This window comes from Bombina bombina, chromosome 3, assembly GCF_027579735.1.
Source record: "Bombina bombina isolate aBomBom1 chromosome 3, aBomBom1.pri, whole genome shotgun sequence".
Classification (NCBI taxonomy): Eukaryota; Metazoa; Chordata; class Amphibia; order Anura; family Bombinatoridae; genus Bombina; species Bombina bombina.
Window position 1 is genome coordinate 1,198,832,290 of NC_069501.1, and position 17,469 is coordinate 1,198,849,758.

General features: G+C 38.2%; 1 protein-coding gene across 1 annotated transcript in view; it reads left to right on the top strand.

Moving 5' to 3' along the window:
* Positions 1-17,469, top strand: part of RAB38 (RAB38, member RAS oncogene family) — a 188,679-nt gene that overhangs the window by 130,717 nt on the left and 40,493 nt on the right. The window contains exon 2 of the mRNA XM_053705073.1: positions 3,464-3,744. Coding sequence (XP_053561048.1) covers positions 3,464-3,744 — 281 coding nt within the window. The remainder of the gene's footprint in view (positions 1-3,463; positions 3,745-17,469) is intronic.

The following is a 17,469-nucleotide window of genomic DNA, read 5'->3' on the forward strand; positions in this document are numbered from 1 at the left end:
GCCCCCAACATTTCATTGCATTAGTGTTCCCCTTATGAGACATTAGAAAATGTTTGGCTACACTAGTGATTTGTTTCTTCTTTTCTATATCTCTCTGGGCTGTCCTGATATTGCTAAGATGTTCAGTCATACGTGTGCCCAGGCATCGTGTGGTCATGCCAACGTAGAGTAAATCACAGCTGCAGGATATGCAATAAATCACATTAGTGCTTTGACAATTAATATGTTCTTTTATTGCCCATTTTTTACCAAACCTATCCATTGTATATTCTTTTTTAACCATATGTTGGCACACTTTACAGTGTCCACATGCGACTGAACCTTTGTGTATAGGATCCCTTTTAGCATTCCTATCGTAATGACTAGTTACTAACTAGCACATACTTGCAAGAAGAACTTGTCGTCAAAAACAAAAAAGTTAAAAACAACTGAACACCTCTTGACTGAATTCATCAACAGTCTCAACAATAATCCCTTTGGATTATATCTTACATCTACTGTAGAAAAGTCTAAGGTTGAATTTTTAGACCTCTATATTGAGAAGGTTGATAACTCCATTGCAACAAATGCATATAGGAAACCTACATCTACCAACAATATCCTACATGCAAGTAGCTACCACCACCCCAATACTATTAGAGGGTTACCAATGGGGGAATACATTCGCCTAAGACGAAACTGCAGCACTATTGAGAAGTATAAAGAATCAGCTAGGGATCTGAGACAAAGACTACTAGAACGAGGCTATTCAAGAAAGATACTAGCCAAGGCATATAATAATGCATTGCTGAAAGATAGAAAGGAGTTACTCACTCCAAGATCAAGAGAAAGTAATAACCCTATCAGGTTTATAACGACATACTCACCTCAGAGTGATAAGATCACCAACATTCTTAAAACACACTGGCATGTTCTGACCCAGGATACATTATTGAAACCATTGTTAACAGATAGGTCACTGGTGACTTATAGGAGAGCTAGCAACCTTAATGACAAGTTAGTAACTAGTCATTACGATAGGAATGCTAAAAGGGATCCTATACACAAAGGTTCAGTCGCATGTGGACACTGTAAAGTGTGCCAACATATGGTTAAAAAAGAATATACAATGGATAGGTTTGGTAAAAAATGGGCAATAAAAGAACATATTAATTGTCAAAGCACTAATGTGATTTATTGCATATCCTGCAGCTGTGATTTACTCTACGTTGGCATGACCACACGATGCCTGGGCACACGTATGACTGAACATCTTAGCAATATCAGGACAGCCCAGAGAGATATAGAAAAGAAGAAACAAATCACTAGTGTAGCCAAACATTTTCTAATGTCTCATAAGGGGAACACTAATGCAATGAAATGTTGGGGGCTAGAAAAACTTAAACCTGGGATAAGAGGTGGGGACACCGAGCAAAGATTGTTAAAAATGGAAACCAAATGGATTTTCAATCTGAACTCGGTTATACCCAATGGCATGAATGAATTTAACAATTATTGGGTGTATATCTAAAAAAATTTGTGAGCATTGAAACATAATCCACGAACTGAATAAACATATATAGCCCACCGTGTACCCGTGACTTGACATCAGGGAGATTGATCACTGCCTTAGGTAGATAGGTAGATTATTCCCTGATGTTTTATTTAACGGCAAAAATTGGTGGAAAGTCCTGCTCTGTAAATTGAAAATATGTACATTTTTAGATTTGGAATCATTAGTACGTGCACGAACATAATGAGGATATAACCATATACCACTAAACCAGTGGAAACCTGGTCGTGAGTATTTTAAAAGTACCTTATAGTTACTTTGTGCTCCATAATAATCTAATTGTATATTTACTACAGCGTGTGTAAGTCTTACAACAATTATTTCACACGATATTTGCACTTACTACGTGTACAGTATTAGAGCATAGATATATGTTATCACATCAGTTTAGAATCTCTTATGTTTTTAATAGCTTACATTATATCATTCAATTCAAAGTGCAGGCATTTCATAGCTAAGCTCAATACCACTCGATATTCCTCCAATCACAACACTACTATCGATAGGCGTGTGCCGAAATACAAGCTGATTGGCTGTTATGGAGGCGGAGGTCCCGGAAGTGTACCGGATTGGTAGAGAGCAATTGTTCTATGGATATTTAAGTCCTGCACCCCGAAGCCTCTGCTTACTCATTTTTCTAAAGAAAGTGTAACATTGAGAAAGGCGATATTAGAGCCGAAACGCGTTTGTTCCGCACTTTTGACTATAGGTCGACCATTCACTCCAGCCACCTGACGCCGATGTATCCAGTTCTCGGCCAGGAAACAGAAGAGTGTTTGGCGGCCATATCTTAATTTTAATTTTAGTTTAATACATGGTTGTGGGTAATTTAAAGGTTCCTAGGGATTTTGATCCCAGATTTTAAACATAAATAATAAAGTATGTATTTTATTACATTTTTTTGACTTTTTTGAGTGAGAGTGAGTGCTATAGTAACCCCTTAGCTGCCTATTTCTTTTTAGTCCTATAGTTATTTTACAAGGGGTAGCACCGGAATTTATTCTACATTCCAGTCTCACCTAGTTTATGGTGTAGTGCCAGTTTTTCTTTTTTTGTTCTAATATGATAGTAATGTATCATAAGTATAAATATCATTTGAAACAACTACTCAGTTTCTAGAAGTATGCTTTAGCTTTGCTTCACATCATGCTTATCTAATACCTAGGTACTTAAATATAGATTATTGCAATTGTGTTTATTTGGACGGATTTGTTTATTTAAATAATTTGCACATTTGTTTTACATTCTATTTCTTATAAAAAGTTTGATGTGAACTGGTGATACCCCTAGCTGCTGTCTGACATTTTCAACCATATCTATCCTGAGATATCACTGCTAACATGCACAATTATTGGCCAGCCACATACAGTACATATTTATTTAAGACAATCCCCTAGTACAGTGTCTGATTGGCTATACTGGGAAACAGTCATTCTTACTCAGAAGTAAAATGTTAGTTGTTATATGTAAGGTTTTATCACCTGATCAACCAGGAAGATAACTCTCTGAAATAAGGTACCCCTAGCCAGTTGCCTGCATATCCTAATGGGAAATTCCATCTTATATTTCGTCTGTCTTTCTCAAGGTTATTTTACAAAATGCTCATAGATTCTGTTACTCATTTTTATTATTGAAATTGTGTATAAGCACAATATCTTAAACTGCATTTTGACAACTATTTTTTGTTCTATGCTCTCTCCAGTTTGCACAATTCCCCTTCCCGCTATTACTACATTTTTCACGTTTGTGTTATTTACCAGCCCTTTAAACCACATCTCATTGGCTGCTGCCCAAAGACTATGAGTTTGTCAAGATTAAATGTAATTTATGACAAGGCCGGGGTATATTGCTTGCAAGCAAAACACTTATCCAACTTTTATTTTTATTTATTTATTTTTAATTTTATTACAGGTCAAGAACGATTTGGAAATATGACACGGGTCTATTACCGAGAAGCTGTGGGAGCATTTATTGTATTTGATGTCACAAGGCCTGCAACCTTTGAGGCTGTCACAAAATGGAAAGAGGATTTGGACTCAAAATTGACTCTCTCTAATGGTTCACCAGTATCAGCAGTGCTTCTAGCAAACAAATGTGACCAGGGGAAGGATGGTCTCCAGAACAATGGTACAAAAATGGACCAGTTCTGCAAGGAGCATGGCTTTGTGGGCTGGTATGAAACATCAGCAAAGGTATGACTGTAATTATTCATATTATTGTTATTATTATCTTTTTTTTATAACGCACCAACAGATTACGCAGCACTATGCAAAGTTCGAAAACATTAATTGGACACATTACATTTTTAAGGGTGCAGAGCAAAAAGTGCAATAATTGAGTTAACAAAGTTATTCAAAAGGAGAGCAATGCCCTGCCCTTGAACACAATCAATAGTAGTTTGCTTACATAGAAAGTGGCTCTCAAGCTTTCAACTTAAAGGAGATGGAATGGACACAGAAGATAAGGCAGAAGGAAAATAAGGACGTCATGAAAGAAGCAGCGTCAGCTGCTCCAGGGCCCTTGCCGGGCAGGTTTGCACATAAAACCCTGCTTCCTGCAATGCTGTCCGCTGTTTCTTACACTCTTCACCCCCTCTGAGGTGATTAACAGACCTTACTCTCATGCGATTGGTCGCGCAAGAAAAGGGTCAGGCTTTACACACTCACTTGAACGTGCAATTATACATATGGGCAGCTGACAAACAGAATCTGCTACCCATATGCGAAAAAGGCAAGCGGACAACTTCTCAAGTTGAGGCACTTGTTCGCTCGCTTAGTACTAAATGTGGGCCTAAGTCTGATATGAGGCAGGGTGATCTGAGAATGAGTGATGACATAGGGAAAGAGTAAGGCAAGAAAATGTTTGGTGAATAAGCAAATGAGGTTTGGAAAAGTGTAGCAAAATGTTGAAGAGTGTCAGTACAGAGGCTTCGGATGTGACGTTGTTTCAAAATCCTGGATCATTAGTGACAGCTGCACCTGATTACTGCTAACCCGATCCTCTTCTTGCCAGAGCACATTAAGGTAAGTATTAAAGAAAAGGAAACAAATTAATATTAATGAATTTCGTCAGTATTTTTCACTTTCTTTCTGTCAGCAACACAATAAAATGTATACAGGTTGGTATTATTTGGATCTCAGCTGCAGATTTTACAATAGTATAGAATGTATCACTAACAAACCATATAAACACTATAAGTGTAGTAGAGTTATCATCATGGTTGGTAGTGGATTAGTATAAATATGATTTTACAAGTTTTGTCACAGAAGGAGTTTATGCAACCACTCTGAACAAACGTTGATAGGAGGAGTTCAGGAGATTGAAGTTAGTTTTAGATGCTATGTAACTTTCCTTGACATAAACAAATAGCACAAAACTTTCAATACAACTTACAATCTTAGAGTAATGTATGTACCTCGTAATTACTGAGTAGAGTAAGGAATTAGCTCTGACTTGCAATCCGCAAAACTTAAAGTACAGAGAGGGCGGAGTTTTCCTTTACTCGCAGCTGATCTGTTTCTCCCGGTGGTGAGTGCCGAGCGGCTTTAACAAAAATTATATTTCTTCCAAAAGGTAACCAACAAGTAATATATATTCATTTCATTAGCAGTACATATATAGGGTACCTTGTATTCAGGAGGTGGTATGTTGCAGTAAGTCCCAGAGCTGTGAGAGGTGCAGCCTGAGCCACTAGGAGAGTTGAATTTTGCAAGATGTTATTTTGTTTGCAATACAAAGATGGATACAATTGTAGAGGAACTTTGAGAGGTAAACTGTGAAGGAGAGTACAAAATTAAACAAGTTATATTTTATACCAGAAGGTAAGTTTTGTAATCCAAAGGAGCTTAGGTAGAGGAGACTGCTGCTTCCTAGAAGAGCAACAAAATATTAAGCACAGGTTTGTGAATCAGTAGAGGATTTAAAGGAGAAGGAGGCTGGCCTAATCACAGAGAGGAAATTAAAGGCACAGAGATGAAGTTTTGAAAGAGATCTGACATGACCCCCTCCTCAAACAAGCTGATCCACAGCTTGAGGTCTGGGGCGATCCGGATTACGCCTGTGAAACTGTGAGATAAATCTTGGAGCATTGATGTTAGCAGCTGGCTCCCAGCTATCCTCCTCAGCAGTGTAATTCTTCCAACGCACTAAATACTGTAACTCATGTTTGAGATATCTCCAGAAGGGAGTGAACCTCATAGATATTGGCATCCAAAACAGGGATAGGAGGTGGTAGGACTGAATGATCTGATCTAGTAGAACTGTATGGTTTCATTAAGGAAACATGGAAAGTAGGATGAATTGACAGAGAGGAAGGCAATGTTAAAGTGACCGCATTTCATTGATAACCCGTGATATTGGAAAAAGGTCCAATGAACCGGCGTGCAAGTTTTTTACTTGGTACATGTAATTTCAGGTTCTTAGTTGACAACCAAACCAGGTCTCCGACAGAATAAGTGGGGCCATTTCTGCTTCTTAAATCAAAAAAATGTTTTTGAGACACTTTAGCTTTTTGAATGTTTTCCTTGATAAACCTGAAGTTATCCAACAATTAATTATTCAATTTGTCAACCAAGGGTGAATTAGATGGGAAGGTTGAGATTGAGGTAAAGGAGGGATGGTAACCATAATTCGCAAAAAACTGTGACATCTTGGTAGATTAATTGGTTAGACTGTTGTAGGCGTATTCTGCCATTGGTAAGAATTTCACCCACTCATCCTGTTGGTAGGAGCAGAAGCATCTGAGGTACTCATCTAACCATTGTTGGTGAAGTTCCAATATGTTATCTCTGAGGTCATCTGGTATGAAGATCCTGTTGTTGTAGTAGTATATACCTGCATGATTCGTTAGGTGTGTCGAGGGAAGTTGGTTATTCTGCTTTAAGGAATTTTTTATGTCTAGGAGTAGGTCTGATCCTATGCTGATAAACCTTTCTGTAGGAATGATAGAAGTAATGGAAGATAGTGCGTCTGCTTTACCATTTTTACTGGCAGGACGATAAATAATTTGGAAGTCAAATCTGGCGAAATACAAGCTCCAGTGAACCTGTTTAGAAGATAAGGTTTTATTGCTTTGAAGGTACTGAAGATTTTTATGGTCTGTATAGATGATAATCGGGTGTTTTGCACCTTCCAACAGGTGTCTTCAGAATTCCAAGGATCTTCGTATGGCCAAAGTTCCTTGTAACCAATACCGAAATTCAATTCAGCCGAGGTCATAACTTTGGAGAAATACGAGACTGGATGTAATGGGGTAGACAAAGACCTTTGGGGTAGACAAAGACCAGTGCCGATCGCATGGTCTGATGAGTCGACTTCTAGTACGTATTGTAGATTGGCGTCTGGATATTTTAATATAGGAGCGGTTGTAAAGCACGTTTTTAGTGGTTAAAAGCGTTATCAGCTTCCGAAGACCAAATGAACGGCTTGGTAACACTTGTTGTCTGTGAGAGAGGTTTGGCAATTCTAGAGAAGTTTCTGATGAATTTGCGGTAGTAATTTGCGAAACCCATAAACCGTTGAAGTTCTTTTTTATTCTTTGGTGTAGGCCAGTCCCTTACTGTCTCAACCTTTTCATTTTGCATTTGGATACCTGCAGGTGACATGGAATAACCAAGGAAGGAGATATTAATTGTGTGAAACAAACATTTTTCAGGTTTGGCATATAATTTGTGTACCCTTAGTCTTGACAACACCCAGCGAACATGTTTTATGTGTTCTTCCAATGTCTTAGAATAGATTAGGGTATCATCAAGGTACACAACCATGCAGACATCAAGGAGATCCCTAAAAATGTCATTGATGAAATGTTGAAACGTGGCTGGGGCATTGCATAAGCCAAATGGCATCACTAGATATTCAAAAAGGCCGTATCTGGTTCTGAAGGCTGTTAGCCACTCGTCGCCCTCTTTTATGCGGATGAGATTGTATGCACCCCTTAAGTCTAGCTTTGTGAAGATAGTTGCCTCTGATAATCTTTCAATTAATTCTGGTATTAGAGGTAGTGGGTATCGGTTCTTTACTGTTCGTTTATTTAACTCCCTATAATCTATTATGGGACGCAAGGTTGAATCTTTGTTGGTGACAAAGAACATTCCTGCCGCTGTGGGGGAAGTTGTGGCTCAGATGAAGCCTTTCCGTAAATTTTCCTGGAGATAAGTTTTTAAATGCTCGAGCTCTGGTTGACTTAAAGGATATAAGTGCCCAACAGGTATTGTAGCACCGGGAACCAGCTCAATGGGACAATCATAGGTACGGTGGGGAGGTAAACTTTTTGCCTCTGTTTTACTAAAGAAGTCTCTGAAATCATTATACAGGGAGTGCAGAATTATTAGGCAAGTTGTATTTTTGAGGATTAATTTTATTATTGAACAACAACCATGTTCTCAATGAACCCAAAAAACTCATTAATATCAAAGCTGAATAGTTTTGGAAGTAGTTTTTAGTTTGTTTTTAGTTATAGCTATTTTAGGGGGATATCTGTGTGTGCAGGTGACTATTACTGTGCATAATTATTAGGCAACTTAACAAAAAACAAATATATACCCATTTCAATTATTTATTTTTACCAGTGAAACCAATATAACATCTCAACATTCACAAATATACATTTCTGACATTCAAAAACAAAACAAAAACAAATCAGTGTCCAATATAGCCACCTTTCTTTGCAAGGACACTCAAAAGCCTGCCATCCATGGATTCTGTCAGTGTTTTGATCTTTTCACCATCAACATTGCGTGCAGCAGCAACCACAGCCTCCCAGACACTGTTCAGAGAGGTGTACTGTTTTCCCTCCTTGTAAATCTCACATTTGATGATGGACCACAGGTTCTCAATGGGGTTCAGATCAGGTGAACAAGGAGGCCATGTCATTAGATTTTCTTCTTTTATACCCTTTCTTGCCAGCCATGCTGTGGAGTACTTGGACGCGTGTGATGGAGCATTGTCCTGCATGAAAATCATGTTTTTCTTGAAGGATGCAGACTTCTTCCTGTACCACTGCTTGAAGAAGGTGTCTTCCAGAAACTGGCAGTAGGACTGGGAGTTGAGCTTGACTCCATCCTCAACCCGAAAAGGCCCCACAAGCTCATCTTTGATGATACCAGCCCAAACCAGTACTCCACCTCCACCTTGCTGGCATCTGAGTCGGACTGGAGCTCTCTGCCCTTTACCAATCCAGCCACGGGCCCATCCATCTGGCCCATCAAGACTCACTCTCATTTCATCAGTCCATAAAACCTTAGAAAAATCAGTCTTGAGATATTTCTTGGCCCAGTCTTGACGTTTCAGCTTGTGTGTCTTGTTCAGTGGTGGTCGTCTTTCAGCCTTTCTTACCTTGGCCATGTCTCTGAGTATTGCACACCTTGTGCTTTTGGGCACTCCAGTGATGTTGTCGCTCTGAAATATGGCCAAACTGGTGGCAAGTGGCATATTGGCAGCTGCACGCTTGACTTTTCTCAGTTCATGGGCAGTTATTTTGCGCCTTGGTTTTTCCACATGCTTCTTGCGACCCTGTTGACTATTTTGAATGAAACGCTTGATTGTTCGATGATCACGCTGATATAGGGTGTTGATGTCATTAGACCACACCCCTTCTCATTACAGAGATGCACATCACCTAATATGCTTAATTGGTAGTAGGCTTTCGAGCCTATACAGCTTGGAGTAAGACAACATGCATAAAGAGGATGATGTGGTCAAAATACTCATTTGCCTAATAATTCTGCACTCCCTGTATGGAGTAGGTAGAAACTCCTCGTTAGGAGAAGAATGGAGTAGTAAGTGTTGGGGATAGCAAGTATTCTTACAATAAGTAGATTTGAAACATACCTGAGCTGTTGACCAATCGAAGTTTGGATTGTGTAAATGTAACCAATTTATGCCTAGGACAACAGAAAAGTGAGGAGATGGCAGTACATCGAAAGTAAGATATTCAGTGTGTCCTTTTTCTGTTGTTACAAGTAAGGGTATGGTGTGGTGTGTGATTGGCCCATTACGAATAGTGGACCCGTCAATTACACGAATAGACACTGGTACATTTTTTAACACTATAGGAATTTTATTAATTTAGACAGTTGTAATATTGATGAAGTTCCCTCCTGCACCTGAATCGATTATAGCATCAGGTTTCAGTCTTTTATGGTCCCACTGTAAAAAGAGAGATAGTCTACAGTAAGATGCTATTATCAGGTTGAGAGGAATGAATGTATATGGACTTACTCTTCTTGTTCTTCTGTAGTACGGGGCATTCTGTAACGGCATGAGTAGGGTTGGCACATTACATGCAGAGATTCTTATTCCTTCTGCGAGATCTCTCTTCAGGAGTGAGGGGCCCCTGAGAATGCCAATGTCCATAGGCACTGCCTGTTCAGTTTTGGGTGAGGACTGTGTGGGGTATGTGGTTAGTTGAGACTTGCTCTGACTGTCAGAATTGTATCGTTCTGCCCTTGTTTCCCGTAGTCTCCGGTCAATTTGGGTGGAAACTTTCATTAAGGTCTCAAGGCTTCTTGGTAGTTCGATCCGAGCAAGTTCATCCTTAACACCCTCTGCCAAACCCAGACGAAACTGGTTACGTAGGGAAACGGAACTCCATGAGGAGTCAGAAGCATATAACTTGAATTTGGTTATATACTCCTCTACAGGCCTCTTTCCCTGTCTTAAACTCCTCATTTTTGATTCTGCAGAGAGTTGTATGTCACTATCCATATACAGTTCATCCATGAGTGCAAGAAAGTCATCTAACGATCCTAGAATGGGGTTATCAGACTCACAGAAACGATCAGCCCAAATTCTAGGTTCAGATCTGAGGAATGAGATAGTCGTGAGTACTTTCACTGTTTCAGTGGGATTCGTTTTGGGCTTTAGGGAAAACCGTAGTCGGCAAGCATTCTTAAATTGCCTATACGTTTGTCTGTTTCCAGAAAAAAACTCAGGCAATGAAACCTGGGGTTCAGGGGTATTTTCTGGTTGAGAGACTTTGACTGAAATGGAATCTTTGATGATGTCCCTCAAGGCCTGATTTTCAATTTGAAGATCCCTAATAGCCTGTCCCATCTGATTAACCTTCTGTGAGAGATTGTATACTATTTGGGGCAAATCTGCTGGGTCCATAATTGGCTTAGTATTATGTCAGCAACACAATAAAATGTATACAGGTTGGTATTATTTGGATCTCAGCTGTAGATTTTACAATAGTATAGAATGTATCACTAACAAACCAGATAAACACTATAAGTGTAGTAGAGTTATCAAGGTTGGTAGTGGATTAGTATAAATATGATTTTACAAGTTTTGACACAGAAGGAGTTTATGCAACCACTCTGAACAAACGTTGATAGGAGGAGTTCAGGAGATTGAAGTTAGTTTTAGATGCTATGTAACTTTCGTTGATATAAACAAATAGCACAAAACTTTCAATGCAACTTACAATCTTAGAGTAATGCATGTACCTCGTAATTACTGAGTAGAGTAAGGAATTAGCTCTGACTTGCAATCCGCAAAACTTAAAGTACAGAGAGGGCGGAGTTTTCCTTTACTCACGGCTGATCTGTTTCTCCCGGTGGCGTGTGACATCACAGAGTGCTGAGCGGCTTTAACAAAAATATTTCTTCCAAAAGGTAACCAACAAGTAATATATATTCAGTTCATTAGCAGTACATATATAGAGTACCTTGTATTCAGGAGGTGGTATGTTGCAGTAAGTCCCAGAGCTTTGATTCCGTTTGGCAGAGAGGTACAGCGTGAGCCACTAGGAGAGTTGAATTTTGCAAGATGTTATTTTGTTTGCAATACGAAGATGGATACAATTGTAGAGGAACTTCGAGAGGTAAACTGTGAAGGAGAGTACAAAATGAAACCAGTTATATTTTATACCAGAAGGTAAGTTTTGTAATCCAAAGGAGCTTAGGTAGAGGAGACTGCTGCTTCCTAGCAGAGCAACAAAATACTAAGCACAGGTTTGTGAATCAGTAGAGGATTTAAAGGAGAAGTAGGCTGGCCTAATCACAGAGAGGAAATTAAAGGCACAGAGACAAAGTTTTGAAAGAGATCTGACACTTTCATTTTCATTGGTGCATTTATACAGATTTTCATTTTCGTTTGCGAAAACAAAAATTAAATTTTCGTGAGGAATGTGCAATCGTCCGAAAACAAATGCACATCTCTAATATTTCATATCTATAGTCTTAATATTTTAATATAGTATTTTAAAGGGGGTTCAATTTATTTTATTTTTTCAGCCAGGACATTGTAGTTCCCTTTCTTTGTCCTATTTAAAATTTTATAGAGCATTTAAAATTTGTTCTTAGCCTACATAAGATTTCAAAAAAAAATTTTGTCCATGTATAAGTCAGAGTACTACTGTTGTTATTTTATCTTCTTGGTTTCAATCGCTTTTTGAAAGAAGATTTTACAGTTTATTCTCCTAGATTGTTCCAGTTTGAGGGCCTTTTAAAATGAGGCTTCTGTTATGTAGATCGCACAACTGCAACTTGGTCTTTTTTTATGTACTTTTCTTTTGGGATACTTTGTGACAGGAAAGTCCTATAGTCTTCAGTGGGGTTCCTCCATAGGGGAAGTAGGGCAACGCCCCACAATTTTTTTGGCGAAAAGGAAAGAAATGCCTCCCATTGGCTGAAAACCTATGAGGGGAGGTCTACACAGGCTGCTATGTAACCTGGTAGTGAGTGGCTGCAATTCTGCAGTTATGTCTAGAGCAATTTGTATTGTGCTATAGTTTCACCAAGTTTTTTGCCTGCTCTCTTATCTGTTGGAGATGTGCAGGCAGCACTGCAGCCACAGCCAGGTTTCTCCCAGTGGAGAGGAGCAGCAGTCTCGACAAACACCACTCTCTCCCTTCAATGAACCATTGAAGGACCCCGACTGCAGAGGGATCATAATAATTGTCAGGGTTTGCAGACCCTGTCCACGGATCTCTATGTTATTGTGCACCTGGTCTGTACATTGATGCACCGTCGTGTGAGAAAGGGGGTGTATTAACCAAAGGCACGGGACTGCTGGTTGGCACCAGGTCTTCTGCAGTGGCAACTACAAGTCCTGTGCCTTGTGCAGTCAGTTGCACCCCTTTTCTCACACAGTGGCACTGCATTGTACAGGCCAGGTGCACAGTATAGGATGCTGTATATTTTGTAGAGGCCTTCCTGGAAGCTGCAATGGTTATTATGATGGAAATTCACATATTCTGTAGAATATTGTGTAGAGTATTTTACTGCTGTTTTATATATTGTTGTGACCATTTGCCCTAACCTCTTGAGGCTATTCTCTCCCTCACAGACTAAGTCATTATTATGATCTCATCAATATGAAGTATGCTAAAGACGTTTTTCAATAATCCCTGCAGTAAGGATGGCAGTTTATAGTGGTAGTCACATACAGGCTTTGTCACTATGCAGGCTGCTATAAAATAATCTTTTATTTTTGTTTCTAAAACTGGTGACACACACCTATTAATAAGCCCCACACTTGCCTGAAGATCATGATGCTGTTCCATAGATATATATGCCCACCTAGTTATTCTTATATGTTCTCCAAGGTCCATGATAGCGCCTGTTGACAGACTGTTATGACTGTATTTTTTTACTTCCTGTCTAGGATATTATCCAGTATGAGGAAGATTCATAAAATTGTGGCTCTTTGATATAAACACAGAGTTTATATTTATGCTTGATCATAATATCTTATTTTACTGATACAACTGAGCATTGCACTCCTTTTACATGTAGTTAATGTAGTGCCTTATCTGAATATGTAATATCAATTATGTTGTGAGTTTAGTTTTTTTTTTTTTTTTTTAACAAGAGACCCAAAAGTGGTCTCCTTTTTTCAATGCACCTTTGTACAATGTAATTTTTATGGTGAATGAGGAGTCAAACAGTGGCCTTGTGCATTTTTCAAAAGGTATCTATACCATTTGGCATTTCCAAGCTTATGTTCTTATCTAAATGTTTACTAATGTCATTGTCATTTACATATGAAAAAATAAGGCTTCTTTGACTCCATTGGATTGCAAATAAGGTGACTTGTTTAATTAAATGTTAAAAGTGAATTGTAAAACAAATGCCATTTTGTCACGTCAAAGGTTTTCTGTTGTTTAAGAAATAACAGAATGAAACACTTTTTTTAGTTAGCACAAGACAGTTAAACAGCCTTCATTTTATATTATGTGTACTTTACATAATGTTAAAAAATTACATTTGGTGCATGATGACTTGAAGATGTCATGCTAGTAAGGAAGCTTGATGTTCTGTATGATGGAATGTACTTCCAGTTTATATGATACTTTGCATGCCTGACATGTTAAGTAGAGCTAGTATTCATTGATGATATTTCACAGGAAATGCATTACAAAAAAGTATGTAGTCTGTGTGTGTAGGCCACTGGTCCCAACAGTCCAGGTTTTCTGTATTACCTTGGATGAGAGCAGGTAAAATAACCAAGTTTACTAATCAGCTGATTGTTTCACCAGTGCTCTAATTCAATTATCCACAAAATGTGGCTTGTTAAGGAGACCTGAGGACAGGTTTGAAAACCAGTGGTGTAGAGTATGTCATAGTACGTATTCTGTGTATTTATGTATGTTTGTGTAATGTGTACTTACATGCACACTACATACATACTCATTATGTGTATGTATGTAGTGTGTGTTTGTATGTATATATGTATGTATGCATGCAGTGTGTCTGTGTGGGACGTGCTTATCTATCATATATACATAGTTTCCCGTTTAAAGGGCGGGGCTTTATTTCAAGGGGTGGGGTCTAGTGCACCACCATCTTGAAAATGAACCAGCCGCCATCGATAGTCTTAATGGCTGGTAAATAGGTAACTGTCTAAATTTTTGTCACAGCCTTTTACTTGTGGACTCCACATCTTGGTTATTACATCCCAGGAGTAATGGCTCGTGGCCTCTCACCATCTTATAAAGTAAAACTAAATTTATGCTTACCTAATAAATTAATTTCTTTCATGGCAGAGAGAAAAGGAGACCCGTTATCTTTTTTTCCTATTGTAGCAGTTTTAGTATGCACCTCATTTATCCTGTTTTGTCATTTCCTACATTTCTCATTTTCCCATCTATACATTAGACTGGGATATCAGAGAGGTAAGAGGGATGAAAAGCTTGTGAAGTGTTAGGTATCTTAGCCTCCACCTTGTGGCCAGGAGTTTAATTCCAAGGAGTAATGTCATGTGGACATGAAACAAATTAATTTAATCAGGTATGCATAAATCTTGTTTTTAAAAGGAAAGCTAAATTAAAAAGAAAAAAGTTTGAATACCTTTTATATAAGACTAGGTGATAAGCTTGCCCAGAGGGCAGTCTATGTTTAAAAACTACAAACCCCAAGCTAAAGTTACAAAAAATAAAAAAAATAAAATTACAGAAAAAAATAAACAAAGCTATCCAAAATAAAAAATGTAAACCTAAACTAATACCTCTATAAAAATAAAAAATCCCACCCAAAATAAAAACACCATCTAATCTAATACTAAACTACCAATAGCCCTTAAAAGGGCCTTTTGTAGGGCATTGCCCTAAGTTAAACAGCTCTTTTACCAAATACCAATTACCCCCTAACAGTAAAACCCCCCATCCAAGCAACCCCCCCAAAAATAAAAAAAACCTAACACTCAAAAACCTAAGCTATCCATTGCCCCTAAAGGGGCATTTGTATGGGCATTGCCGCTTCATCCGATCTCTGGCTTACACTGAAAATTGAATGCAAGGTATCACATTCAATTTGGGGTAACTTGCATTCCTATTGGCTCAAATTTTGAAATCAGCCAATAGGATTTCAGTAGCACTCATCCAATTGGCTGATTTCAAAAGGTACCCCAATAAATATGGGGTACCTTGCATTCAATCTTCAGTGTGCGACAGACGATCACATGAAGGGGAGCCTCCAAGCCGCTTTGGACCACCGCCGCTGAGGACCACCACTGAGAACCGCCACTAAGGATCCGTGCATCAGGAAAGCCAGCTCTGCATCTCCGCTCCACGCCGCCTTCACTCCGGATGAAGATAGAAGATGATGGCGCCGCCTGGAAGAAGACCTCCGCCGTACTTCAGGAACGTTACCTATTTGGGGCTTAGTGTTAGGATTTTTTTTATTTTTAAGATTATGGATTTTATTGGGCTGTAAAAGAGCTGAATGCCCTTTTAAGGGCAGTAAAAGAGATGGATGCCCTTTTAAGGGCAATGCCCATACAAATGCCCCTTTAGGGGCAATAAGTAGTTTAGTTTTTTTTAAGTGTAATATTAGACTTTTTTATTTTTTGTAATGTTAGATTAATTTTTTGTAATTTAATATTAGGAGTTTTTATTTTAGGTGTAATTTAGTAGTAATTGGGGTTAATTTTGAGTGTGTTAAGTTAGGGGGCTTATTCATTAATTTAGTTATTTGCATTGTGGGGGGTTGGTGGTTTAGGAGTTAATAGGCTAATTAGGTTTTTTGCTATGTGGGGAGTTGGTGGTTTAGGGGTTAATAGGTTAATTAGGTTTATTGGGATGTAAGGGTTTGTCAGTTTAGGGGTTAATAGTATAATTAGTTGGTGTTGTAGGGTTTGGCGGTTCAGAGGTTAATATTGTAATTAATTTAGTTGGTGTTGTGGAAGTTTAGCGATTTAAGGGTTATTTTTTTTGTTATGTTTATTTTTTTTCCTAATACTTTGTGTGGGTGTTTAGTTTTTTTTAATACTTTGTGTGGGCGGTAAGTTATTTTTTGTTAATACTTCGTGTGGGTGGTTCGCTTTTTTTTTAATTTCTTGCGGGAAGATGCGTGTTTTTTTTACTTATTTCATGTGGGCAGTAGCATGTTTTTTACTTATTTCATGCGGGGGTTTACGTGTTTTTTTACTTATTTCTTGCATGCAGTTGCATATTTTTTTTTAACCCCTTAGTGACCAGAGCACTTTTCCATTTTCTGTCCGTTTGGGACCAAGGCTATTTTTACATTTTTGCGGTGTTTGTGTTTAGCTGTAATTTTCTTCTTACTCATTTACTGTACCCACACATATTATATACCGTTTTTCTCGCCATTAAATGGACTTTCTAAAGATACCATTATTTTCATCATATCTTATAATTTACTATAAAAAAAATGATAAAATATGAGGAAAAATGGAAAAAAACACACTTTTTCTAACTTTGACCCCCAAAATCTGTTACATATCTAAAACCACCAAAAAACACCCATGCTAAATAGTTTCTAAATTTTGTCCTGAGTTTAGAAATACCCAATGTTTACATGTTCTTTGCTTTTTTTGCAAGTTATAGGGCCATAAATACAAGTAGCACTTTGCTATTTCCAAACCATTTTTTTCCAAAATTAGCGCTAGTCACATTAGAACACTGATATCTTTCAGGAATACCTGAATATCCCTTGACATTTATATATTTTTTTTTAGTAGACATCCCAAAGTATTGATCTAGGCCAATTTTGGTATATTTCATGCCACCATTTCACCGCCAAATGCGATCAAATACAAAAAATTGTTCACTTTTTCACAAATTTTTTCACAAACTTTAGGTTTCTCACTGAAATTATTTACAAACAACTTGTGCAATTATGGCATAAATGGTTGTAAATTCTTCTCTGGGATCCCCTTTGTTCAGAAATAGCACACATATATGGCTTTGGCGTTGCTTTTTGGTAATTAGAAGGCCGCTAAATGCCACTGCGCACCACAAGTGTATCATGCCCAGCAGTTAAGGGGTTAATTAGGGAGCTTTTAGGGAGCTTGTAGGGTTAATTTTAGCTTTAGTGTAGTGTAGTAGACAACCCCAAGTATTGATCTAGGCACATTTTGGTATATTTCATGCCACCATTTCACCGCCAAATGCGATCAAATTAAAAAAAACGTAACATTTTTCACAATTTTAGGTTTCTCACTGAAATCAT